Raw genomic sequence first — 27486 nt, 5'->3', positions numbered from 1 at the left:
CACTTCCATCCTCATCCCAATAATATGTGTTTGCTGTCTTTTCTTCCTTCCTTCCTTCCTTCCTTCCTTCCTTCCTTCCTTTCTTTCTTCTTTTTTTAGAATTTAAACATAAAAGGGATTGAATTAATTGTGCTAATGAGATATAAAAATATTCAAAGAAGGCTTTTGGGGTTCCTGAATTTTGGTTTCCTGGTACATCCCCAAAACTCTGCTCCTCTTGGGAATAAAGAATAATATTATGGTAAAAGCATAGAGCCAAGACTCTGAGTTCAAATCCTGCCTCTGCCACTTATCTGCTGAAGGATCTTGGGCAATTTATTTAACCTCTCTATGCTTCAGTTTCTTCATTATAAAATGCAGTTAGTAATAAAAACCTCCCTCATGGATTTGAAATTTGATAGTACATGCAAAGTGATTAGAACAGTGTCTGATTCAATGTGTTAGCTGCTATTATTATTATTAGGCTGCAGAAATCAGTCCATATCTCATTCCATCACATAGCAGGCATTAATCGATCTTGGTATGTTTTCCTATTGAGCAGAATGGTAGTCTTGGAAGTCTTGCTAACACAGTGCTCTAGGCAACTACTATCAATTTGTCACAGTTTGCACTAGAATTCAGACCTGTCATGCCTGGAGAATGAATGACAAATAGACTATGACTGTACTCACAGTGCAAATCAATTTTTACTTTTCCAGGTGGAACTTGCAGAAATCTGTGCCAAGAGTGAGCGTTATATTGGCACCGAAGGAGGAGGGATGGACCAGTCCATATCATTTCTTGCAGAAGAAGGAACGGTAGGTGGCATTGAACTATTTGGAAATATTAACTAGTAAAAGTTCACACAGAGAAGAAGGCTAGGAGGTTCCCAACATGCTTTGTTTCCTGCAGGCTATTCTATTAGGCTTTATTTTCCTGTGGTATTTCTCAACTCCTTTGTAATTCAAAGCTACCACCAGTTCACCTCTGTTTCCTGTTGATCACCTCTCCTTTAAGCTGTCAAAATCATACCTCAAGCTTTTTTTCTCTTGTGTCTAGGTTTTTTCCCCTTTATATTCATTTTTGGGATGAGAATTTTCAGCCCCCAAGTTATATTGAGACCTCCTTTCCTGCTCTTGTCCCAAGTCACTTCATCTCATGCCATTTTCATAATCTCTTGTTGGTTTTAAACCCAAATGTTAGTTTTCTTACCACACATATTCACAACCCCTCTTTTTATAATTTACTCTTTGGTATCATTTTTCTCTGTCAACATTTTTGGGGCTTCAGTGGTGGGGGGAAGAATGTTGACAGTAAGCCAGGAATGAATTCCTTAGCTGGATACCACTTCCCCTTGGCTATCAGCTCCCTTAGGCAGAGCAGAGGTTTGGATTGTTGGCCATAAACTGCTCATTTCCAAAGTAGAAGCAGACATTTCTCTAAAATCTTTTCTTAGTTTTTCATCAGATTCCTGCAGGCTTGGCTATTTTCCCAGAATACCTGGATTTCTTCTTATTAAGAATATTTGTTGTTGATTCCCCTAAGCCAAAGACATGAGGCATGAGGAAATTTGGTTTAATGCTAAGAATATACTCTGAGTATTTTGGAGGAGACCTGACAAGCAGACATGATAGCAAAGAGTCTTGATGTTACTGTAAGTTAGATATAGAGTGAACAAAGTCCAGATTCTTTGGGCTTGCGAAGCACTTCATAATCCAACCCCTGGTTTACCTCTCCTACCCACCCTTTCACTACTCCTAACCCCTCAAACTCTAAGCTCCAGCACATTTCAACACCCAGAGTTCTATTAATACCTCATAATGTTTTTGCCTCTCAACTTATATATGCTCTCCCCTTTTCTTGACATCCTATTTGGGTTACCCTAGTAGGGTAACCCTCTGGTTACCCTACTTTTGCTTATCCATTAAGATTCAGTTTAGATTTCTGTTTTTTCAAAGGAGCCTACACTAGGCTCTATCTAATCAGGTGCTCCAACGATGTGTCTGTATAGCACCCTGTGTTTTGCTACCATAGTCATACAACCCAAAGATGTATTTGTCTACTTGACTGCCTTTCCCACTGGATTGTAAGCTCTATGAGGGCAGGGAGAGTGTCTGTCTTGTTCACTGTTATATCTTCAGTGCCTAGTACAGTCCTGGAAATCAATAAACAATATTTAAATGAATGAATGAATGATTGCATTTTGGGGAAAAATTTTATTAAGATAAATAAATGCTTAGATGATTAAACATTTTCTGAATTCTCATACATCATATCTCACCTGTCATTTTTCTTCCAATAGGCCAAGTTGATAGAATTTAGTCCTCTGAGGGCAACGGATGTGAAACTCCCAAGTGAAGCAGTGTTTGTGATTGCCAACAGTTGTGTGGAAATGAATAAGGCAGCAACTTCCCATTTCAACATCAGGGTGATGGAGTGCCGGCTGGCTGCAAAGGTATGAACTTGGCAAACTAGTGAAACTTGAAGTAGGCTTTCTCTTGTTCTTTTTTGCTTTGTTCCCTATTACTTTGTCTCTTTTCCCAAAATTTAGGGAAACGTTCTGACTGCAGCAACATTCAAACTGCTCTTTGGGTACAGAGCCATCTGATTCTAAACTCAGGAAAACAAAGACTTTATGCTGTACCTTGCACAAGTTAAAGACAAACCCAACCATTCATTCCATTCTTTACTCCCTATAATCAGTAATTTATCGTAGAAATTAAGAAACAGATATAAACCCAATTCCTCAATCACTCAGGGTCTCATTCTCTGACTCTGCGAGAAGACCATGCTCTGTCTATGGAGCATCATTCCCTCTTTAACAAACTTTCCTCTGTCTTTAATTGTGGCTTGCTCTTGAATTCTTTTCTGTGCAGAGCCCAGGACCTTCTCTCAGCAGGCATAGGGTTTGAATCCCCACTCGGAGAGATTCGCCCCATCCGGCATCACCATGGCCTGTGCTTTACATATATAAACTGTCTTCTTCTCCCCAGTACCACCCTAGAAGACTCAACTTTTAAATTCTTATAGCTTCTCAATAGCTAGAGGTTGCAGGGCACACTATAGGCTTATGTATCTCATTCATGTTGTTGCAAATCACTAGAGTTCAAGGTTATGTACAAAAGGGAAATAAAGATAAAAATTGCTAATATGGACTACACACATAGAGCTTGATATTAAGATTGTACTTTTGCCTCGGAATATAGGCTGGAATTCTACCAAGCATATTTTCCTTACAATATGGTTTCATTTTTCTACTTTCGGTAACATATGATTGAATAGAATTTTTGTTTGGAAATAAGATCGTTAAACCAGGAAATAAACTCCCATGTAAAAAGGTAAAGAAGCTTATCTTAATTTGGACAAGCTTTCTATCTTCAGACAATAAAAACAAAGGGTCAGTGGAGAAATAACTAATCAGAATAGTTTTAAAAATGAGACTGATTCGATAGAGCTCCACATGGCAATATTGCAATGAATAACATATTTTTCCTCTCCTTCTATCTTTCCAATATCCTTTTTTGAAAATGAGTGCCTTTTGTATCTTCTTAGTACAGGGAAGTACACTAAATCAATAAAGATGATTTTTCTTTGTTTTGCTTTAATGTTGATAGTTTCTTCTTTCTTTAAAATTTTATGTAAGTATAGTTGGTATACAATATTACATTAGTTATATTAATTTCAGGTGTACAATATAGGGATTCGACATTTTTATACCTTACAGTGTGATCACCTCACTAATTCTAATAATCATCTGTCACTGTGCAAACTTATCACAGTATTATTAACTTTCAGTTTTTCACGTCCCCCCGCCCCCCACCCCATATCCCCTCCCTTCTGTTAACTCTCTTTGGTCTTTGTCTTCTATTCTTAAATCTTCATTCTCTTCCTCTCTCTTTTTCCTCCCCATTTTCTCTTTCTACCAGCTTCCAAACTTATTGATGTAGATTCATTAAAAGTTAGAGTCTTGTAGAGCCATTTGAACTAAAATTAAAAGCATTTCAAAGCAAACTCAATAGAGATTTATATTATTACTTGCGTAAGTGATACTTTTAAGTGAAGCACATTTTTATGTTCTTAAATTAACAAAGTGGCCAGAAATCTTTAATGAGTACAAAATTTTTTATATTTTACATGTACTCAGTGGCAATATTTTATGTCTGTAAAAGAGAGTATCCCTTAATTATATTGAGGGATAAAATGGGTGATACTGATAATAAATATGGGAAATCGAAAAAGGAAGAGAAATTTAACTATTGCTTTTTGCATACCCTGAGTTCCTTGTGGCAACATGTGAAGCAGTGAAGGAGAGTTTCATGTGGTCCTTTGACACTTCAGGAAAAATTTACAGTGAGATTCCTTACAGAGCCTGTTTGGTCAGGAGCTATCACACACCAGTTTTTAGCTCTTGCCACTTAGTGGTCAATATGGAACTTATTCTCTGGTGATAGAATGTGACAAGTGGGCATAATATTCTCAGGGCGTTGGCAGTTTCCATAAATTTGAGTGGAGAAGAACCAAATACTCGAGAATGGGGCCGGTTTCACTCAGCCTGTTGATTGAGTTGAGCATACTCTGCCAAGATTCTAGTGTGGAGTATTCTCAAAATGGTGAGTCCAAGCTGCAGGTCAGAGGACATACATATTAGGGAATAGAGTTGATATGTTTAGTGGGACCAGATCGTGGCAGGGCCTTCAGTGCTGTGCTAAGGATCACTCAGGCTTGGTCCTGGAAGCACTGAGAGCCACAAATGTTAGCAAGGTATTTTAGAAATATTAATCTGGCAGCAGGAACTTTTGCCTTGATTGAAGACAAGTAGGTCTTAAAGTGTCTGTGAGGATGGGCTAAAAAGGGAGGGAGATAAGAAAAGCTATGACTGGACTACTAAAGGGTCAGGTATAAGGCTCTCGGTGATTGAGTTTCTGTATTCCTATTGGCATAAATGTCATTACTTAGAGGAAGTTTCCCCTGACAACCTTTCCCACTTCCATTATGTTGAATGTCCTTTTATATGCTCTTACCACATCCTGTATTTTTCCATTATAGCAGCTTATCACAGTTGGATTAAATTCTTCACTGTGCAATTATTATTTAAATGTCTCCTTAAATAGACTGTGAGCCTCATGCTGTGAACGTTGTGTGCCTTGTCACTGCTTTCTGCCTAAGGCCTGTGAAGTAGTAGGTACTCAGTAACACCCAGGACTCACAGGTGTGTGTGACTGAAGGCAAAGTGTGGAGTTGATGAAAGCTGAAGTTTTAAGCTGAAGGGATGGGTGAAAAGCATACTGTGGCCACTAATAGGTTTGATGAAGATAGGATGGAAGGTGACTGGAAAGTGAGAGGTGATGAAATTCCCCCATGGCATCTTCTTATATATGGTTAGAAATTTGAGCTTGGAATGTATCTCTTGGCTAAGGCTATAGCCTTCAGATGTATTTGTTTTGAGATAATAGTTGAAACAAAGAGCTGAGTTCAGTTTGCTGTGGCAAGTGAAGATCATAAGGCCAGGGGTTGAACTTGGGAGATGGCTTTAATTAAATAACAAAAGGAGAAACGTGAGTCATGGATAAAAATGGTATAAGAACCAAGAGGAGAGAGGGAAACCAGGAGAATTCAGTGCTTCAGAAGCCAATAAAACAGGGAATATTAAGAAGGTAGGTAGTGAAGAGTGCTGGAAACCACTGATTTGTTAAGGGATAAAAGAACTGAGAAAAATCAGTGCATTTGGAGATGAGGAATGCCCTTCGGGAGGCTGTATGCAATAGTTAAAGTGGCTACTGAGAGCCTGGAAGTGGTGACTATGGACAACTGGTTCTATCTAGTTGGACAGTGAAAGCGAGGGAGAAATGAAGAACAGTAGCTTCAGGAATAAGGAATTTTAAAACAGGAAGATCTGTATGTGTTTGAAGGCATAGGAAAAGGTATCAGGTAGGGAGAACTAGCTAGAGAGGCAGAGGAATGTGGGAAAGGTAGGAAACTTGACCCTCACAGAATGCTTTTTCTGGGCCATGCAAGGTGCTAGGTGTTTTATTATCTTATTTAACCTTTCACAGTAGCTTGTGAAGTAGCCATTAAGTGTCTCACTTTATATACTGGGAATTTCCAGCCAAGATGGGTTGTGACTTGTGTTAAGTAAGCATAGGAGTCCAGATCTGCCTTTGCCCCTGGTCTTTTCCTTAGCAGTTAAGCATGAATGAGATATAGAGCAGGGTGCTTGGGGATGCTACAGATAGGCTGTGCCAAGGATATAGTGATGCAGAGTTGTGTAGATTTCTTTAGATTTCTTCTGTGGCCTACAAACTAATGTGGAGAACATGGACAGTGGGGATGACTAACCCTGGGGAAGTTTAATGTGGTGAATGATGGTTGTTATGAGTGAAACATGGATGTGAAGGTCATTGGGGAATGGCTCTTTGTACTTGGAAGGGGGTGAGGGGGAGATAAGCAAAAAAAAAAATACACACAATAAACACAACTAGTATGATCCCATTTATTTCAAACCATATGTTTGTAGGTATGCATTAAGTATGTGTAAAGAAATGTGTAGTAGGATGGTTATCAAAATGGCATTTGGCAGTTATCTCATTGGGGTGATTACAGATGATTTATTTTACTTCGTATTATTTTTTGTATTTCAAACTATGTGTTTTTTACAGTTTTTTTTTCTTTTTTGTTAAAGCACTTGTGATTTAAATAACCAGGAACAACAACACAGCTGCTTTTGTTGTGTGGAAAACAACTTGTTGAAAGAATTGTTTTTAGAGGGTAACTCAGAAGGATTAGAAATTTTACCCTTTGTTGACCTGGTGAGGAGCCGATTTGGTATTTTTTCCATGATTTGTTAGTACTGCTAAATACAATGAGAAAGTCAGAGAGGTGAATCTGACAGACGGGCTCCTCAGTTAGGGTCCTTTTCTTAGCCTTTTCCTACCATACTCCCTTACTGGAAGTCCCAGTGACTCTCCGACTGAGGGATTTTTCTAACTGCAGGAGAGTGCCTGCAGTTTGCATGTGGGACAACCTGGAAGTGGTAGTAAGCTAATTAATACCCCCTGGAATTAGCCCTCAACCAATGATGGATGAGAGTTAGTGGGTAACAATTCCAGCTTTCTTGCCCATGGGTAGGACACATCTGAAGTTTATACATAAAGGTCCTAAGGGTCCAGCAGGCCCAACTCCACCTGCCCGTATCAGTGCATCTCATATTGGTTTCTCTTCCTATCTCACTTCCCACTTCTCTACCAGTGCTTCTTGGTATCACCTGATCCCACTAGTACTTGTCTCAGGGTCTGCTTCCAGGAGAAACCAAGTTAAGACAGGGTGCTAGCACTATTTATCTGCCTCTTTCCATGACTGTGGACCAAACATTTGTTGCCTGTTTTCTTGTCCACAGAGCACGAAACAGGCTCAGGAACCTCCCAGAAGTGGTATCTGATATGAACGCTCAATTTTTGTAGTGGTAAAATAGAAAATGGTGAATGTTGACAAAGAATTGCTTTCTTTCATTTTCCCATTCTGCTCCTGAGGAACTTGTGACAAAATAGCCCTGACTCATAGCACTGCTTCACAAATGTGACGTAGGCCAGTCACCAGGGCTGTAAGTACCAAATTCCCTCACGAAGTTCTGTCTTTGAGCAACAGCGATCTTACTCACCCACTTCCCTCATCTGCAAGTCATCTTTCTGTTTCCTGAGCCAAATCTCAAAGGGCTTAAGAGGCTTTCCTATTTTACTCCCACAATGTAGTGCACATACTCAGTGGTTCACGGCTTTGCAGCTGTTGTTGAGGGCATGTGGTAGATTTCATTCTTAATTAAAATACACATGAAATTAGCTGTGTGGACCTTCTGGCTGAGGGCTAAGTGGACCCAACAGCAAACTGGGACATTGCTGGAGTGAATGTGAACCCCTGGATGTTAGTGCCTCTCTCTGTGGAAGAAAAGCACATAGGGAAGCTGCTTTGGAAAATAACCTTGTAGGCAGCAGGCATCCCGTGCAGACTTTCTCCCTGCACATCCCTGGGCAAGTTTCCTGGGATGAGGTATCTCAGGCAATGTGACTTGTTTACGTGAGGCCAGGGATGGGAACTTGGAGATCATTATTGACTGAAAGGTTCTTAGGGAGAGTCCACTGTCATCACTTGGGGGCCATTTTTTGATGTTTTTCCTTTTCTCCTTCTTTTCCTCCTCCTCCTCCTTCTCTTTCTTCTTTTCTTCTTTACAGAAGGAACTCCCCTGTCAAAGTGTTTTTAAATCACTGGAATGTTCTAACACAAATCTTAGTTTATGCCTAGAAAACCATTTATAAGATGAGTGGTGATTTGGACTAATAGGAGTAGCATGACATAGATATCAGCCAAATCTCATTGAGAACATGACCTTGAGGAAGCAAGAAAGAATTATAGGACCTAGATTCAATTTCCAACCAATTTTTTGGGCAAGTCATTTACTCTCATCTCTTAAATAAAGTGATAGTACCTAGCTCACAGAGTTGTCAAAGATTAAAAAAATTTTAAAAGCACAGTTAAAACCATATAGCACCATGCAAGCTTCATTGCTTATCTCAGTTGGATTTGGATCTGCATTTCAAGAAAGCATCATTCTAGGAGATCATAAACTTCAGCTCTTTTTCTGTATAAAATAAATATATCGCTTTGTTTTCCTTTTGCTGTATGTATGTCTTTATAAATTTTCTCAAATTATATTTTTGGAATATATTGAAATATAGAACATGAATGAATAAATTAAATGAATGAATGAATGAATGAATGGGTCAATCTGTAAAGGTATCAAATCCAACACCGCTAGTAAACACTAACTAAACGTGCTAAGAAAACAGTCAGAAGGTTTTAGTTTGTGTCTTTGCTTTAAAAATGGCACCATATTCTGTGAAATAATTGAACAGAAAAAATATAATTCTATTGTCTCTTTTCCCAGTTCTGCCTTAAAATCATTAATTCTTTCAAATGTATGAGGCAGAAGTTTAAAAAGAAGACTAATGAATATAAGAACGTCTGTTATTAACATTCTTCAGAAGTGAGTGGCCCTAACCAGAGTACAATGCTCTTTTGGTAAACCCTGCTTCCTGTTGAAAAGAAAGAAAATCACATCATCAGCATAATAGAAGAATAAATCAGATGCACATTTTCTCGAAGACTGATTTCCCCTTCTTTTGCCTGCTTCTTTTTGCTGTTTGCACTGTCTGCACCTGCTGTCATCCTCCCACTCGGGGACTGAACTGTATAGACCTCAGGATGAGAGATACCTTCACTGTTTTGACCTCAAGATGAGAGAGAGCTTCACTGTTTTGACTGTCACCTGCTCTGAAGGGCTTAGTCAGTGGCCTCGGGAGAATGAGGGAAACATATTCTGAATTGGGGTTCTCATGAGTAGACCTGTTTACAAAGGTTTGATTTCTACTTAACCCCTTCCAAAAGATTGAGAGCATGCTTCTGGATGCAATTGGAAGCCAAACTTTTTTCTTGATGGTGGAGAAACATACAGCTCTACTACCACTAGCAACCTAATGAAATGATTTTTCATAAGGTCGCCAAAGAGGGTTTCATTTAAAATCTGGGACTTTACTCCAAAGGCCCAGATACTTAAATTCATTAGCCATTTCAAAGAGGCATGTAGTAAACAGGAAGTGCTCTAATGAAATTGGGCATACAGTGTCCACCTCAGGACCCAGGTCATGTGAGATTTGAATAGTGTTTTGTAGACATTATAGAGTGTGGTGTATTAGGAATAAACTGAATGGGGATGAAAGAACAAAATTATTCAAAGAAATAGCCCTGAGGGAAAGTAGTAACAGGCAAAAAAAATCAGTGGATGAGTTGTTTGTTTGTTTGTTTGTTTTAAGAAAAATGCTTAACTGGCCTGTGAGTATCACACAAGCATGTTTAATTCCAAACATCTGAACCCAGTGTGCATTTTCAAGCATGGCGGGAAATGAGGATAGGTCAAATGGAAAAATAAAAGCTTAAAGTTGGATTTGGCTAATTAAAATAGTACATTATCAATTTCTGAAATAAAACTGACCATTTTGTTGGTTTCATCTTGGTTTCATTCAGCTCCTGGCTAAGTACAAAAGCTTGCAATGGGATAAAGTACTGCGGCTGGAGGAGGTACAGGCCAAACTAGGGGTCAGCCTGGAAGAAATGCTGTTAATCACAGAGGATGCTCTTCACCCTGAACCCTATAGCCCCGAAGAGGTCTGCAAGTGTCTGGGAATTAGCCTGCAGGAACTCCGGACCCAAATCCTGAGTCCGAACACACAAGATGGTGAGTCTGCTGGAGAAAGGAAGGGCGTAGATTGCTTCCTCACTCACAACTGGAAGGTTTCCAACTTCCACTCTGATCTTACTGATTTTGAAGCATGCTTGAGGAAATCTGGAGAATGTGTGTGTTTTGGCAAACTTAATCACCTAGATTCTTGGCTTCATTAAATTTATTTATTCATTCATCAACAAACATTTCCTGGTCTGCTATATGCTAGGTATTCTGGCTAGGCAAAGGCGAATAATATATGGTACCTGCCCTCAAGATGTTCATAATCGAATAATCTTCTCTTTTTTATCTTTTTGTTCTTACCCATGTTTCTGATGATTTTACTACTTATATAAAAAAAATCTGGATTCGAGAAGTGCTTATAATTGTCGTAGAACAGCACTCTGGGACACCAGGGAGTCTTCGTTGCTCAGGTTGAAACATTGCTCAGGTGGAAGCTTTTTCTATTTTCCTGCTGCTTTCAAGTAATTTTGTTTTTATACTAGTATCATCAGATACCAGAGATGGAGGCCAGGTAAAGTTTGGAGGTACAGGATGGAGCCTTGGAGTTGCTTTTCTTCTTAGAAGTAAAAGTTGTCTACTTGTGGGAACTCAGTGCTGGGGCCAGAGACATCTAGCTAGGATCCAATAGTCTCTTTAGGTAGAGTTGGGAGGGCAGGAGCTTAGCACAGAGATCAGCCTCAGAGCCCCATTTATCACATTCAGTTTAGCTCTACAGTTCATTATCGAGTGCCTGCATTGGATTTGCCTGCCAAGTAATGTCTTAAAGGCTGCAACTACTGACAGCTTTAGAATAAGATGAAGGAATCATTTGAGGGCAGGGAGAAGGTTTTGGTTTCCAACACTGTTAGATCCTGTTTAATTTGATGAACATTTATTGAGTCTCTAGAACTGGGATGAGCAAAATAGCCTATAAGCTTATCAAACTTGCCACCTGTTTTTGTAAAATAAACTTTTGCTGGAACGTTGCCATGATTGGCTGTGGCTGCTTTTGCACACCAGCAGTACAGTTAACTAGTTGTGACAGAGACTGAATAGCCCATAAAAAGACTTAAAATATTTACTGTCTTACTCTTTGCGGAAAGAGTTTACAAACCCCCATGCCAGAAAGGCAATAGACCGTAGGGTAGCCAAACTTCCTGGATTAGGATCTCGGGCTTCTTTCCTTACATGATTTGTGACAGTCATCTTAGTTTTACTGTGAAATAGGCATAATAGGAATACCTCCCTTAAAGGAATAATCTGTATAATGTGCAAAGAACAATACTTGCTAATGGAGATGCTTACAAATGTTAGCTATTTTGTTATTTCTCCTTCTCCCTCCTCTTCCACCTCCTCTAGGCTCTGAGACTGAGCCTTAGGAACACAGAAATAAACACAACATGGTTCCGTCCTCAAGGAGCTGACAAAGTAGTAGTAGAAACAAGTAAGAAAAAGCTGATCCAGATAAGAGTATGATTGTGCTGTTGGAGGTGTACTTAGGTCGAGGAAGACGAGAAAAGACAGAAGTCAGAGCTGGCTTTACCAAGGAGATGACAACCACATAAAAGTTAGAGAATAAATAGAAATTTCCTAGATAGACAAGCAGTCAGAAAGACTTCTAGGCAGACAAAACAGCAGGTACAGAGGTAGGGATGAGTGAGAGAGAATTACATGTCCAGAGAACTATCGATGTGTTTCTTGAAAATGATGTACATAGTGATGAGTGAGATATATCATGCTGAGTTTGTAGATTAGATAAACCCAGATTACCAATGGCCTTGTTAAATACTTTGTGCGTATTACATAGTTAATGAAATGTTTATTTAATGAAGGTGTTTGTTGATATGGCAAGGCATCTAAAGAACCTGTAAAAATCCAAACTATATAATTAGATTTGGGAAGAATCAAAGGCAAAGAAGCCTTAATAGACACTGAGGATATTTACTGTCAAATGATCTTAAAGCCGTCATTTCATGGTGTCACTTCTTAGTTCAAAACCCTTTAGAGCTTCACCATTACCTCATTGCCTAAACTCCTTAACACAGATGTTAAGTTTTTACTCATTTGGCCCTCTCTCTGTTCTGTCCTGACTCCACGTTGAACCCATACATGCTCATGTGGATATGTGTTGTCTTGGCTGAACCATTCCACTTATGAATTGCATCTTGGTCTTGCCTCTAGGCCTTTAATCCTAAATATTGTTGTCCTTTTCTGACTGGAACTTTCCTCTTTTATGAAATGCAGGTCTTACCAATCTTAAAGGCTCAATATAATTTTTATCTTTCCTGTACACGACACCCTCCTCAATCTATAGCCTCTTCTTTTCTCTGTATCCATGTTCCTTTTTCTCTGCCTCTGCCTGTCTTTTCTCCCCCTCTTATTTTTTCAGTATGTTTTGAATAAGTTAATTTCCTAGAGAATCTTAGAAAACACAAAGAATAATTTGCTAATCCTAGTACATGCATTGCTCTTTATGTATATATTTAATTTTTCCCCCTGAAAAATAATGATTACATTGTTTTTGTAAAAATTATGCATGGTTAATCTTACCTCTTTATTTAGAATAACTTCTCTACTGACTTACTTGCATTACTTTCTATAATTTATATGTTACATTTGCACTCAATAAATCTATGTTGAACGAATGAATGAATACATTTTGTAATTCTGTCATCTCCAAAGGGTTTCCCTGTTTGCTTCTGGAATAAATTAAAAAAAGAAACAAAAAAAACTTTGAACAGAAATTTGTGGGATTCTAGAGTCTCCTAGAATAATGTCACTTGATTTATTCTCTGAATCCAGCCATCTGACCTCAGCCAAATTTCCAGCTGAATTCTCTTGGCACTAATCTTTAATGTTAGGGATCAAAATCCTTGCCCTTATTCCTTCTGAGTTTGTGCTTTTGTTGGTCTAAGACCTTAAGCAAATGTTTCTCTTAACCCTTTAGAAGATGTAGTTCTTATTGAATGTGGCACTGCACTTAGATTGTGTGAATGGAGGCAAAGATGACATATGCCCCCAGCAGAGGACTTAGGAGGATGCCGCTACCCCTTTATTACAGGTGCCTGTCTATGCTTTAACATACTCAGTTTTGACTTGAACTAATTTCCCCATCATGGAAATCCATGTCTTTCTCAAAGGGATGTGGAATTCAATGTTATTTCAATGCTAAAATTGTTTTCCTTCTTTACTGCATGTGAGCTTGAGTTGGGAGATGTTGACCTTGAGATGACAGTGTAGGGAGAGATGTTTATAATCAAACTGTGGCTTGCAGCCTCTGCTAAACTAGCCAGACTTCCAAAGGCCCATGTGCAATTGATTTTTTCTCTTTCCAAATTTCTAATAGACTTAGAAATGCTCAGAGGCCATTAAAATTAAACACACATACACAGACAAAGCAAAATCCTCAAATCCTTTAGACATTGTTTAGAACGGCCACAGTTCACCACTAGGAACTGGCTAGGAATAATTTAAGGATTATATGTTGGGCCTTGCCCACAGGTAGGAATTATCTAAGGGTGTCGTGTAATATCTGGGTTTCTAGAGGCTCAGGCTGATTTGGGAGGGATATTTCCTTAAATGTGACCCAACAGGAAAAGATGAAGCTGTAGTCAGAACCAGGAGAGATGGGCACATGCATCTAGCACAGGAGATAAGTCAAGAACATACACTAGAGGATAAACAGAGGAACCCATGAAGAACTAAATGGAAACTGAGCTAGAGAATGAATGGGTCAGATGGTTTGGAAGCTAGTTTAAGAAAGGGATAATAGCATTCCTTTTGAAAATACCCAGCTTGTGTTCTGTGTTGTGGTGGCCCTGCCTCTCAAATGCACTATGCTGAGCTGGACACGAATCTCATTGCTTGGATTACCAACTTTTCCTGTGACCATATGTTGACACAATACTGGCCAGTTGCTGACTAATTTGTTTGGATCCTGTGATCTCCAAAGTCACGAGTGATAATTACAGCTTTTGAGCAAACACAGGGCACAGGCGTAGACTGCTCTTTAGGAGGGCATCTTATTCTCCTAAAAAAAGAATAAAAGAAAGGAAAAAAACCCTCAAAACTTGTTATTTACTTTATGGTTTACACATTACTCTTCACTCGTATTGATTTTAATCTCGCAACAACCCTGGGGCACATGGTTATCTTCATTTCACAGATGAGAAAGACAATCAGAAGTGACAATAGACATGAAGTGGGAAAGAGCAAGCACAAGCTGGAGCTCATGAGGGTGGACGGGAACCAGACTCCTACCTTCTCAATCTAGGCCTCCAACTTTGATGATACTGGTGTCCTGCAGGAGAAATTAAACATGTACCTGGCCCAAGAGTCAGAGAAGCTGAAAGAAGAGCCAGTGGGACCTGGGGCTGCTATGGACCTAGCTGCTGCTCCATGCTAACAAAGTGAAGCAGCAGATAAGTGACAATGTATATGAGCTGCAGTGGCACCTGGTGTCCCTGCATAGACCTTTGAAGCATAAAAAATATATGCCTCCCATCATTCCTAATATTTTGTTTATTTCCCCTGTATGTACCTGGTCTCCTGACCTTGTCAACTATCTTTTTCACCCAGCTGCCTCCTTGGTCTTAGCACCGCTGGCTCTCTTGGGCTGCTCAGCTCTGACCACTGTGTTGGTCCCATCCCTGCTAGCCTCCTTGGCCCTGACCTTGTAGTCCTGTCCACCTCCTCAGCCCCAACTGCCTCTTTGACTCTGTCCTTGCTGGTCCTGCCATTCATGGCTGTCTCAAGGGAAGGAAAGGAAAGAAAAAGGAAAAGGACAGTTTCTAAATTTTTAAATATATTTTTTTTCCTTAAGTCCAGGATATATGACTTGACATTATTCAGTATTCCTTTTGCTTGAATGTGTTATGGATGGATCTCTACCTTCTGAGATATGAACTTATCAAAGGGACAGCCGTAAACTTTTTAGACATTCTGCTTTGAATAAAATGAAGCTTCTGCAAATAGGAGGATAGCTGATGTCTCTTGGGTACCCTGTTGTCCGTCTGCTGGTTTGGATTAGGAAAACGCTTTCTATAGTCTTCAACTATTTAAGAGGCCACAATCTTGCCTTTATTCTCTTCTCTTTTTTTTTTTTCTTTTGCTACATTTGCTTTTGTTTTCATATTTTTAGGTGTCTATATAAGTAAATATCTTTGTGTACAAAAAGCTGCTTTTCTTATAGTTAAGTATGTTTACTTTGGTCAAAGTGATTATCTCCTGTATTGGTGTGTTCAAGCTGATTGTGCTTCAGTAACAAATAATTCCAAAGTCTCGGTGGCTTGACCCAACTTCATTTCTTCCCCACAATGCATGTCCATCACAAGTCAGTAAATGGGAGTGCTCACTTGAGACACTCAGGGACTTAGGCTCAGGGGGTGGTCCATCATTTGTCCATAATCATGTGGCCAGAGGAAGGGAATGTTGCTAATTGTTCCCTGGCTCTTAACATCTTCCAGAGAGTCACACTGTCATGCCCATTCTCATTTCATTGGCTCAAGCAATTCTTGTGGACGTGATGAACTTCAAAGGAGTGGGGAAGTGCAGCCTGTCTTAAGATGGATGTGTTAGAACCGGAACATTTGGAAATAGCCCTAATGACAACCACACTCGTCCCATCAAATCTTGGTGATACTAGTGAGAACCAGTTAACTTTCTTACGTAAAAATGTGAAGTTGACATTCTTGCCAGAACAATGAATATTGTTCTTGACCAAATACCAAGTTCTTTTCACTTAAAAATTAGACATACCATGACCTCTTTTTATGTTGCACATTTCTCTCATATTGGCATTTTATCTGCACTTTGGTGAAAGCCTTCTTAGTTCTGGTGGCTTGTCATTTTCTTCCATGGTATGTAGAGTTCACATAGTCTCTTTTCAGGAGACTATCATTCTAGAATCCTAGTTCATGGTCCAGGAAAGCATCTCCTTCTGTTTGATGTTAGTTGTTCACTTCCTAGGCCTTTATTTATTTATATTTTCCAAAGTACCTGGCTTCAGGTGGAAGCTTTAAGAACTTGTAAATTAGAAACATGAACCTACTTCTAATTTGTCTCCATGTGCGTCAGCAGATGTGAGTAACTATGCATGGATCCAGTGACTTTTAGCAAGTTATTGCCAAATACCAATAGTAATGATAGCAAAAAAATTATGATCCATTGTATCTGTATAGACATTCACAGTTTCAACCTCATGAGATCTCAGTCGATTGTCACTCATGCTGTAGATTTTCAGATGAAAACATGACAGGGCACCACTCTACGTTTGGGGCAGAGATACTACATAGTTTTTAAAAATTTTCGAGGCAGATGATTCCTCATGTTGTCTTTAGGAGGGAATGGGATGGGAGAGACTACAAGAATGAACACCCTTAGTCCATTAGGACCTCTAATGTTGGGAAACCACTTTTCTATCAAGGGCCACCAATGCAACAGCAAAAAGACCAGAGACCACCTACATAGGGAAGTAATATAATTTAGTTTTTTAATAGGAAGCTATAAAATGTTCCAAGAACAAGGAATATAAAGTTCTACTTGATTAACATAAGAAATAGCAAGATGCATGCTTCATTTCTGTATTTTACTCTTGTAGGGGAAAAGGGATAGAAAGATGAAAATTAAAAGGGAAAGCGTCATATGGACAAAGAAAAGGGGAAAACCATTTTGATAAAGGGGGAGAGTCTGATGTGTATACATACTGCTTGTTTATTGAGAAGCACATGAATGCAAACACAGAGAAACCACAAATAAACTCATGCCTGTGTGCATTCACTTTCCACCTTGGCCCCTGGAGAACTGCATGAACCCATTTGTAATCATGAGCTTCTGTGAAATAGCGGCATCCTCATTTATCTTTTCAGGATATCACCAGTTATAGTGTAAGCACCTCAAGAATAGGGATATCTCATTAGATGTTTATGAAAATGAAACATTTCATCTTCCCTAATTCTACACCACATTTTGGAAAGTCCAGGTGTAGTGTAGGCATACTGTCTTCAGTAGTTGCCATGAGGAGATTAAGAGGAGGTCCATATTTAGCACATGAGGCAGAGCTCCCTCGCCCCTGGTCCCCCCTTGTTCAGTGCCCAGGTTACCTGGGTCTGCTCCAGTGCATACCTTTCAAAAGCAGACTCTGGGCAACAGCCTATGTAATCTAGTTGGGTCTTTCTGCACAGCAGATGAGGTAGCTTCTCACTTAAACTATTGTTGTAATTTGGTAAACTACTACTTGTTGATCATATTGGTGAATAAATGAGTAATGTAAATACATAAGTGTTACATTTTTATTCCTTTATATTACAAATTCTTGATTGAGGGCAACAATTTGAACACTGTGCTAGGGACTATGCATTAGCAATCAGTAAAGCCAGGATAATCCTTGACCTTGTTTATCATTTTGTGGGAAGACAACAATAAAATAATCACTAATGTGTTCTGATAGAAACATACTACTTATTTCACATATAAGCACTGATTTTTTTGCATCCTGTTTGGTTTCTTACATTTTTTTCTGCCTTGTAATTTAATGAATAGAAGAAAGCAAAGACAAGAACTCATTTCCCTTTATGTTAAAATACCAGGACAGGCCAGCTCTAGGCAAGAGTGACATTGTTTTCTATAGTCTTCATTCATCTCGGCATTGACCAAGACTCCTTCTCAACTCCCTAGGCTCCTTTTGAAATGATTTAAGATTGTCTGCTCCTTTCACTTGTTCCAAGAACAAAGTTTTAGGGAAGTTCTAGGAAGTTAATGGGAAAGTAGTCTCCTCGAGAAAGAGGAAAACATAAAATTCGGGTCATCCAGGAGACAACTTCAGATTCTTTCTTTGCTTATGAGATGGGAATGAGAAGGTGACATTTATTGAGAAACTGCTACATTCAAAACACTCTATCAGGTCCTCAGGGGCTATAAAGATGAAGGTAGCACAGTCTTTGCCCTCCTAAAGCAGTGTGTGATAACTATAATTAGGAGAGAGAACATAGAAATTGGTGACTGGAACATTCTCAGAGAGCTTCATGGAAGAAGTGGCATCTGGGCTGACACTGAGAGAGATTTGGGCATTGCAAACTAGTCTGTGTAAGATATCAATGCTGAGCCTCTACTCCTGGACAACCAGTGATGGAGTAAGGTATCTGCAAGCAGCAGTTGGTACAAACACACCATAAAAGGTAGGAAAGGATTAAACACATTTAGAAGACTTTGTGTGTCTTGATGGATTGGAATGAGTAGGCCCTCATTTACTTGACAATGGAAAAATATACCAGTGTTTGATGCAATCAAATATTTGGGAATGCCACTATTAAAATGGTGGTTCAGGAAGTTGATTATGGCAGCTGTATACAGGTTGGTTAGAAGTGAGCGGGGTACCAGTTAGAAGGTAGAACAATTGTTCAGACATGGATGATACTAGAGTATAGAATGAAAAGGAAGGGAGCAATGGGCTCAATCTTGTCATTTGAATGGCTCTGGAGTTAACGGGAGCTTAATATTTTGCCAGAGTGTAAAATGCAGGTGACGGTGACTATGGCAGCGTGAGGCAAAGTTTCCAAGGTCAGAAGAGTAGAATTTATTATGACACAGACAGTGCCACTGAGAAATGGAAGCTAATACCATGGTGGTGGGGGAGCATTACTTTCCACGGACAAGATGGCATTATGCTGTGGATTTGAAAATATTCGCAAATGCCTATTGGAATGTAGTTTTCCATGGAGGAATGTGGTTTGTGTTGAAAGTACATATACATTTTTTTCATCAGTGGTTTTGCTTTTAAAAGCAGGTAGTTAAAGATTTTTTTCCCCCCTCTTAAATGTAAAATGCTAATTCAATTTAGTCTTTGCAGCATGGGAATGGGAAATTAATGTGGCTGAAAACAGCAGTTTATTTTTTGTGGGTTTGACCATTTCAGAAACTTCACATTTATGAAAAATATTATTGCTAGAAAAATAAATTTGAAACCACAGCCTAACTTCAATGAAGATTGTATTGTGTTTTTTCCATTCTTCTGCTTCAATACTCCTAGGATTCTATGCCTCAGAACAGGGACTTATTATAACTTTGTTGCATAGGAAAACAGAGGACTCCGGAGTGGATTCTGAAGTGGTTTTTTCCATCTACCTCTGGATTGCTGTTCTTGGAAACCAAATCTTGGTGTAGCCCAGTGGAGCTTTTTGTTTGGAGAGAAATTGGCCACTGGCGTGCAGCTATGTGATTGTGCAAAGGCAGCTAAAACCACAACTGCTTTTAGCCCCTCACCCAAACAGTGGGAAAGTATTTGGGGGTATGAGCATCCTCAGAAGACTAATTATACATTTACATGATAAAGATTTCCAATTCTCTCAGACTGGCATATTTATTTATTTTGTTTTGATTAATTATCCTGAGATGAAGTCTTTATCCAAGATAAGTCTGATTCCCAAAATATTTATCATGTTTTAGCTTGTTAGCTGGAAATCGTGCTCTGCATTCTTCCATCTCCATACAACCTTTATGCAGTTTAGCGATATGAAGCTACTCGAAGAAACTCACTGTATTGAGAATGAAGGAGACCATGGTCCAGCTCTACTTTGCCATCCTCAGACTGACCCTGAGAATAGATGGAGAGCCTCGCTTTAAGTAGGCCATACACAGTGTTCAGAGAAATCATCAGTGAAGGAGACTTGAAATTCAGTCATGCAAGGGAAGCAGGGTGGTCGGTCTAGAGATGAGAAGACTTAAATGCTAAGAGTTGTGGTATTTCATTGCTGCTGCAGACAGGTGCCATAGTTTTAGCTACCTAGATCCAGGTCCCTCTCCTAGGGAAATCTCTGGCCTTGTGCCTGTTGGTGAGAGGGAGGGTCTTGCCTCCTATAGTGGAAGCTGAGGGGTGAGATTGCTTCTCACAGGTCACTTGTCACCTGGGGGTGAGCAAGGGTCCTAGGCTCATAGTGGTGCCTTGGCACATTCTTATGTCTGGGGCTTTGAGTCTAAAGAGGCACAGGGTTCATTGACAAAGTATTTAGAGTCCAATGTCACATCTGGACTTGTGGAGAGACAGCCTGTGTTGTTCATTGCCTGCTTCTCTTGGCTTCTGACCCCTTTCTGCCTGCTGTTCTTGCATTCTAATAGAGAATAGAAATATGTAATCCTAATTGTGCAAGCTCCCTAATATCTTTAAAATAAATTCCTTTTTGATTAAGGAAGTCCGTATAGATTTGTTGTTTACAAACAAGAATCCTGAATGATATAATGGCTATAATGGTTTCTTATTTCTAGCTGGAATTCTTAACCTGGATTCAAGGATAGCTTTATGGAATCTGTGTGTATGCTGTACTACATATAGAATTTTGGATATTTGTGCATTGAGATGAGGAAGAGGGTCTATAGCTTATATTCGATTCTCAAAAAGTTTTGTAACCCTAAAAAAGCCAAGAACCACTTATCTACAAAATACAATTTAAAGATCTTACTTAAAAGCCCTCAGGATTTGGCCTCTGCCTACCACTTCGATTTTCTCTTTCACTGTGTCTCCTGTTATTTTGCTCTTCATCTTCATTTTTTGCTCCAGACACCTCAACGTACTACGGATTTTCTAAGAGCACCTCATGGTTTTTAATCTCCACGTCTTTTCTCATAACATTCCTCTGTCCTTAAGTTTCTAATCTTTTTCTTTGCTCCTTATCCCACCTTTGAATTAGTTTGCCGGACATCTGCTCATCTTTTAAGCCTTAGCTGGTTTCACCTCCTTCATGAAGGTCATGATCACTGTGCCCTCATGATCACTGTGCCCCTTGGCCCACCTGATTTAGCACTGCCAGCAGTCCATGTCAAGCTAGCCTCTGTGTGAGCGTCTCCTTTGTTTTCTTGGGGCATTCTCCAAAGGCACTGTGCTGCCAAGACATATCTTTGTGGAGAAGTTAACCCCGCTGGGGACAATACTCAAACAACGGGCATGTTTGTGGATAAATGCTCCAGCTTTCCTGTTCTCTGATGAGCCATTTCTGAGGCATCTTCTTCTACATGGTTCTTCAGAGAGACCCCGAGCAACTGGGTCCTGGTTATCCAGTGGTGACTTGCTTAGTAAGTACTCTTTATTGACTTTCTCATTTCCTGTCTCACTTTCCTTCCTCTTTTGCTGCTGCTTCCTGGATGCCTGCTACCGTGCACTCGAGTCTTTGTGTCAGGCTCTGTTTTCAGGATAACCCAGATCAGGACAACCTCTTGACTTTGCGCCTCTACTTTAGCTATGAGCATTTGCCTTAGCATCCGTTGCCCTTCATTTTTTCTTATATAAAGATCTCTCTCTAGTAGATTATTCTTTATTTATTTTTAAAAATTTAAAAATGTATTCTTTTTTATTGTGGTAGGAACACTTAATATGAAATTTATTCTCAACTATTTTTAAGTATTTTTAATACATTGTTGTTGACTATAGGTACAGTGTTATATAGCAGATGTGTAAGGCGTATTCATCTTACTTAACTAAAACATTATTCTTGTTGATGAATAACTCCTATTTTTCCCTCCCCCAGCCCCTAGTAACCACTATTCCAGCCTTCGAGTTTATGAATTTGACTGTTTTAGTTATCTCATATAAATGGAATCATGAGTACTTGTCTTTCTGAGTCTGGCTTATTTCACTCAGCATGATGTCCTCAAGGTCTACCCATGTTGCCTATTGTGGAATTTCCTTCATTTTTCTTTTCTTTTCTTTTCTTTTAATTTCCTTCATTTTTAAGTTCCAGTAATATTTCATTGTTTGTATATACTGTGTTAAAAAAATTTTTTTTCAATCTTGGTTGAAGAAACTGAAACTTTAAAAGTTCAAAAACTCGCTTAAGAGCAATCAACTAATAAGTTGCAGATTAGGATTTGAAATGGCTTTTTGAAATCTCTACTCTTATACATAATGCTACCTAAATGGTTAAGACAATTAAAAGAAATGTTCAATTTATGAGTAATAGAGACAATTAAAAGAAATGCTCAATTTAGGTAAGGAGAAGGCCTCTTTTCTTTCAGGGGTATCATCACTTGGGCACTACATTTTCTTTATCTATTCATCTGTTAATGGGCATTTAGGTTCCATATCTTCCATATCTTAGCTATTGTGAGTAGGGCTGCAATGAACAGGGGAGTGCTAATATCTCTTTGAGATACTAATTTCAATTCTTTTGGTTATACTTTTCTCAGAAGTGATTGCTGTATCATGTAGTAATTCTATTTTTATTTGAGGAGTCTCTATACTGTTTTCCATAGTGCCTGCACTATCTTGCATTTCCACCAACATTGTGCAAGGGTCGCAGTTACTCCATATCCTTACCAACACTTGTTGTCTTTTGTTAAACTATTACTTCTTGAAAGTAAAGAGCTTCATTGTTATTCTCTCAGAATTAAAACTGGCACATAGTAGATCCTCATCCTTATGTAAAAAACATAAAACATGAGAGCTTTCTTCAGATTGCTCAACAGCTGTCTTATGTTTATGTACGTCTGGGGAGCAAAACTAAGACCAAAGAGTACATGTTACAAGAAGATAGACCTTAGTTCAATACAGAGCTATCGATGGACCGAAGGGAGGTGACATTTGTTAATAACGGTAATAGTGCTCATTATGGCATGATGACCCACTTGGTTTGCCCACTCTTCTCTCTCTATCCAAGAGTTCCTGTTATACAGAGTTTAATGGCATAAGAGCCCACATGCAGATACCTGTAGGGACCAGGCAGGCACATACACTAGTGAGGCAGGCTGAGCATCAGAATGGTGGGAACTGTGTAGAAATAAAGTGTGTGTGCCATGTTTAGAAGGGGTAGCTGCTCCTCAGCTCCAGCCAATTGTTGCCATGCAGTGTTTCAATGCTGCCAAACATTTCAGTATTTCAAGGGAAAGCAGCAATCCAGATTCTTATGCAAAATTTAGAATTTTAGTATGTGGATCAAGAAAACATCAGTGTGGCTGGATATGGGTCATGGGTTCTTAGTTTTCAACCTTTGTGTAACGTGTGTACTAGACGATGTTAAGATCTCAGATGTGAGGACAGCCTCCTCAAGAGGCTACCCCAGGTTCTGCTTAGTTTGCTCTCTTCAGGCTGATGCACACACACTGCTTGTTCCCAGCCTGGGCCTTCGGCCATGTTGTCTTTGCAGCAGGGAAGCTTTATGGCTCAGGCCCTTCTCCCATGACATTTCTCATTCTCTTCTTCTCCCACCACACCCTGTCTTCAGAGTATATACCTTCAGCATTTCCAGCACTTGGATATTGGCTGCAGTTGGTCACTGTCCAGTGGTTTCATATTTCGTTTTATTTGTTTAACTGAGTCATAAGTTCCTCAAAGCAGGGGCTTCTATTCCACGTCTTTCTTGTCATTTGGAGCATGGTGTGGGACACACAGCAAGTGTTCAGTAAGAACTATTGATTGACTGTTGCTAGATGGCTATCTTACTCAGTGCTTTTGGCATCACTTTTAGTAGAAGATGAGGTAATGATGAGGAGGCTACTAGCTCTTGAGTGCAGAATTTAATAAATGAGTAAGGCTCTTTCAGAGATTTAATAGGAATGGCCTCCATCTATTGTTGACCTGCTGCTCTCAGAGCTTTTATGAGGAAAATGGTGCCCAGTGTGTTTCTTCTGTCATGAATTCTTTCTCATTCTTTCCCACCAAAGTTACAACAAAATAATCATTTATTTGTGCCCTGGTTTAGATTCACTGACTAGAGATGGGTTCTGATAATTAGCTGTGTAGCCATCCTTTTAAGGTAGAAGTGAGTAGGTTATCTTTTTGTTACAGAGATTGCCTGAAAGAAAGAAATATATATTTTAACTGGTTATGATTATCTATTTTCTGTTTCTTCTCTTTTATGTGAAACATATTTTGTTTGTTTTAGAAATCTTTTTTCCCACATTTGTGAAGAATAAATACAATATAAACAATTCTGTCATCTGTGATGCTGGATGTTAGGTACACTTTAGACACTGGAGTTTACTAATTGTCTCCAAATCTTCTTTTAGAAAACTATTTCTGATTTTTTTGGTGAAGGTGCTAGTAAGCATCGGTTGCCAAAATAATGTCTTCATCATTTGCTGTATTGCATTTGTCCCACAATTGTTTATTTAGCAAAGTTTTGGTACAGTTTGTTACAAAGAACTGAACGATTCATTCAATAAACATTTATTGGGTCCCTACTGTGTGCTAGACCCTATTTTTGCTGCTGAAGATACAATAGTGAAGAAATTAGACAAGGCCCTTGATCTCTCAAAGCTGAGCCTATAGTGGTGAGAGATAACCACGAACGAATGAACAAATGAGCACATGAGAAAACTGGATAGTAAGTGTTGGGAGAAAAAAATAGGATGGAGAGAATGTGTATGTGAGGGATTTACTCTAGACTATATTTGAGGAAAGGTTTCCTTGAAGGTATGACATCTGAGATGTGGATGGGATGTGGATAAGAAGCAGAGACCAACCAGGTCAAGGTCAGGGGGAAGAGCATTCCAGGCTAATAAAACAGCTACTGTAATGGGCCTAAGGCAGGCGCCCTTGTGGTGTGCTGGAGGCACAAGGAGGAAGTCAGAGGGAAGCAAAATTTAGAGCTATAATGGAATCATTATACAAGTGAATTTATTCAACATCTTTTATAGTTTAAATGTATATGGCCATGATCATTTAGACCTCAGAATGTATGTCATAGATAACATTAGTATCAATAATTATTTAAGATTCACTTTGGAGAAAGTCAGCATTCTAAAGTCTGTGTGATACATCCTGCTTTGAAACCTCAGACTTCCCATGGATAAGATTGGACACTAGTAGTATTTTAGGAAAATGTCACCTGGTATTATATTCTTAATTTGAATTTGACACAGAAGAAATCATGGATGCAATTAAGATAGTAAGAAACAACTTCCTTCATCCTTTAATATAATAACTCTTCCAAAGGATTATAAGAGTTTATAGACAGATGAAGCACGTGGTTTTAAAGTTAATTGGACAGGGAAGAAAGCTGTTATGGACAGTTTCAGGTTTTTCTTGGATTTTTTTGGTATCCGTACAGATTTTTTTGGTATGGTAGCAGAGACCTGATGAGTTGCCAGTACATAACAAGCCAGAACCCTGGATCCAGAGAGCATTTGTGGTGTACAGCCAATGCAGAACTGCTTTCCCTCCCAAAGGGTGGTCTCCAAATCTGTCGTAGCCTTTGGGAAGATGTTTATATCACAATTGAAAACAGATGCCCTTTTGGCCCTTCTCCCTGTTGTCTGAGTTACTACTGTTCGGGGATGTGTGCCATGGTGATCTCTCATGCACATTCAGGATGCCCAGCAAGAGTTCCCATTAGACATTCCTATTCTGAAATCCTGCTGTGAAACACTGCAATACACCACAGACACAAGGTGCCAGGTTCGTGAGGTCCTGATCATATCTTCAGTATGTTCTATATGTTTCTCGTCACAAGTCAAATCTTAAGGTTTAATATAAAAAAATATTTCACCGGACAGTTTCTGCTTTAGAATATTTAATCCTAAAAGACTGTGTAATCCTAACGGAAAACCAAAGAATACTCTTCCTGATGGACTATATTCAATTCTATTACAGGATAAGGCCCTAAAGTGTGCTTATATTGTATGTATAAGACATTAAGAATCTAGAGTATCAAAAAAATCACTTTAAATTCTTGATTAAAAGAGATTTATTGGATGTAGTGACAAAATATAATGTGTAGAGATTTTGTTTGGATCCTGGTGTAAATCAACTAACATTTAAATGACAACTGGGAAATGTAAATACAGACTGAATATGAGATAATATTAAAGAATCATTGGTAATTTTGTTAGGTGTGATAATAATATGTAAGAAAATATTTTTATTTTATAGAGATGCACACTTAAATATGTAGGAAGGAAATGTCACATCTATAATTTATTTTAAAACACTTCAGCAAAATATCAATGGAAACAAATATGGCAAAATAATAATTGTTCAATCTAGGTGATGGGCTCTTGGAGTTCACTGTAGTATTTTCTTCACTGTTCTGTATATTTGAAAATTTTTATAATTCAGAGTTCTTTTTTAAAATCTTTGCAAATCAGAATATAGTAGTGATTTGTCAGCTAAATAGCACTACTTTAAGATTGTAGTGGATATTGCTTTATTGTGCCTTTTGTGCTACAGTCGTAATAGCAGTGGACCTGGAAACTAGATGATTTCTTCATAAATGGGACATTATAATAAAAATGAATCAATATTCTCTCCTCACGCCCCACCCCCATCCCCACTCCCATGTTCTTATTTTGTTAACTTGGCTTATGATTATGGGAAGTGAAGTAGTTCAAAAGCAAAACTGAAATGCATGGAATCCTAAAGCTGGTATTTTAAACATTTTGTTTCAACCTCAACTGAAAAAAAAAGAACAATCTTAAAGTACAGTTACCAAAGTTATTTTCCTTCTTTTCAAAATGTATATAATTACAACCTGGATTATATCAACATATGTCAAATTATTAGCTTGTCTCAGGTATGTACATGCCAGATAATGGCCTACCTTTTTCCTTCTCTGTTCAGAGATTTTGAGGAGTTATTGTTAAATCTACCTATGCTTGCTCTTTAGACAGTATGTTTTTGCTGACAGTCTATGTCAGTATTGGGTATTGGTAAGAGTATTTTTACCTTGGGATATTTTGATACCCAGACTCTAAATATTCTCATTTCCCTTGAAGTTATTGGTGGACATAACAAATTCATACTGCAGTGTGGGCTAATTCACACATGACTTGGCTACTGAGGAACAAAACATGTTTGTTTTTATTCCCACCTACATTTAACTTGTAAGTTCTTTTTTTCTTATTTTTCCTCCATACTTGGCATCAGTAGTTGCAGATTCAGTACCAAAGGAAATCTTGCTGCCCCCTCTCCTCAGCCTCAACACTAGTAAGCTGTGAGCACTGGCACCTCATTTTCTTTAAAGCCAGAATGCCTATATGGAGACATCTTAATTTTGAATTTGGATTAAAAATCAAGTCCTAATCATATCATCATCAACACCAGACACCCATCAGAGCCCCCGTCATGTAAGGCACTGCTGAAGGTGCTATGAGGAAAAAGGTTGTAGTTGTGGAATGCATGGAACTAGAAGATTGGGTTTCTGTCTCAGCTGTTAGCTTTGTGGAGATAGGAGAAACCATTATTCTGGGAAGTACATGATAAGCACCCAAATGAGTGCCATGGACTTCAAGTATGGTACACATTCAGAGTCAAGATA

General features: G+C 38.9%; 1 protein-coding gene across 4 annotated transcripts in view; it reads left to right on the top strand.

Annotated features, from left to right (window-relative positions):
• GALK2 (galactokinase 2) overlaps positions 1-27486 on the top strand; it is a 105488-nt gene that overhangs the window by 66157 nt on the left and 11845 nt on the right. For all 4 annotated transcript variants that reach the window (XM_039889084.1, XM_039889082.1, XM_039889083.1 and 1 more), the window contains 3 exons: positions 699-797; positions 2282-2434; positions 10051-10261. In XM_039889084.1, the coding sequence (XP_039745018.1) occupies positions 699-797; positions 2282-2434; positions 10051-10261 (463 nt within the window). The remainder of the gene's footprint in view (positions 1-698; positions 798-2281; positions 2435-10050; positions 10262-27486) is intronic.

The sequence above is a fragment of the Pteropus medius genome, unplaced genomic scaffold (assembly GCF_902729225.1).
Source record: "Pteropus medius unplaced genomic scaffold, Ma_sr-lr_union100, whole genome shotgun sequence".
NCBI classification, from domain to species: Eukaryota; Metazoa; Chordata; class Mammalia; order Chiroptera; family Pteropodidae; genus Pteropus; species Pteropus medius.
This window is presented reverse-complemented; position numbering and strand designations above follow the sequence as displayed.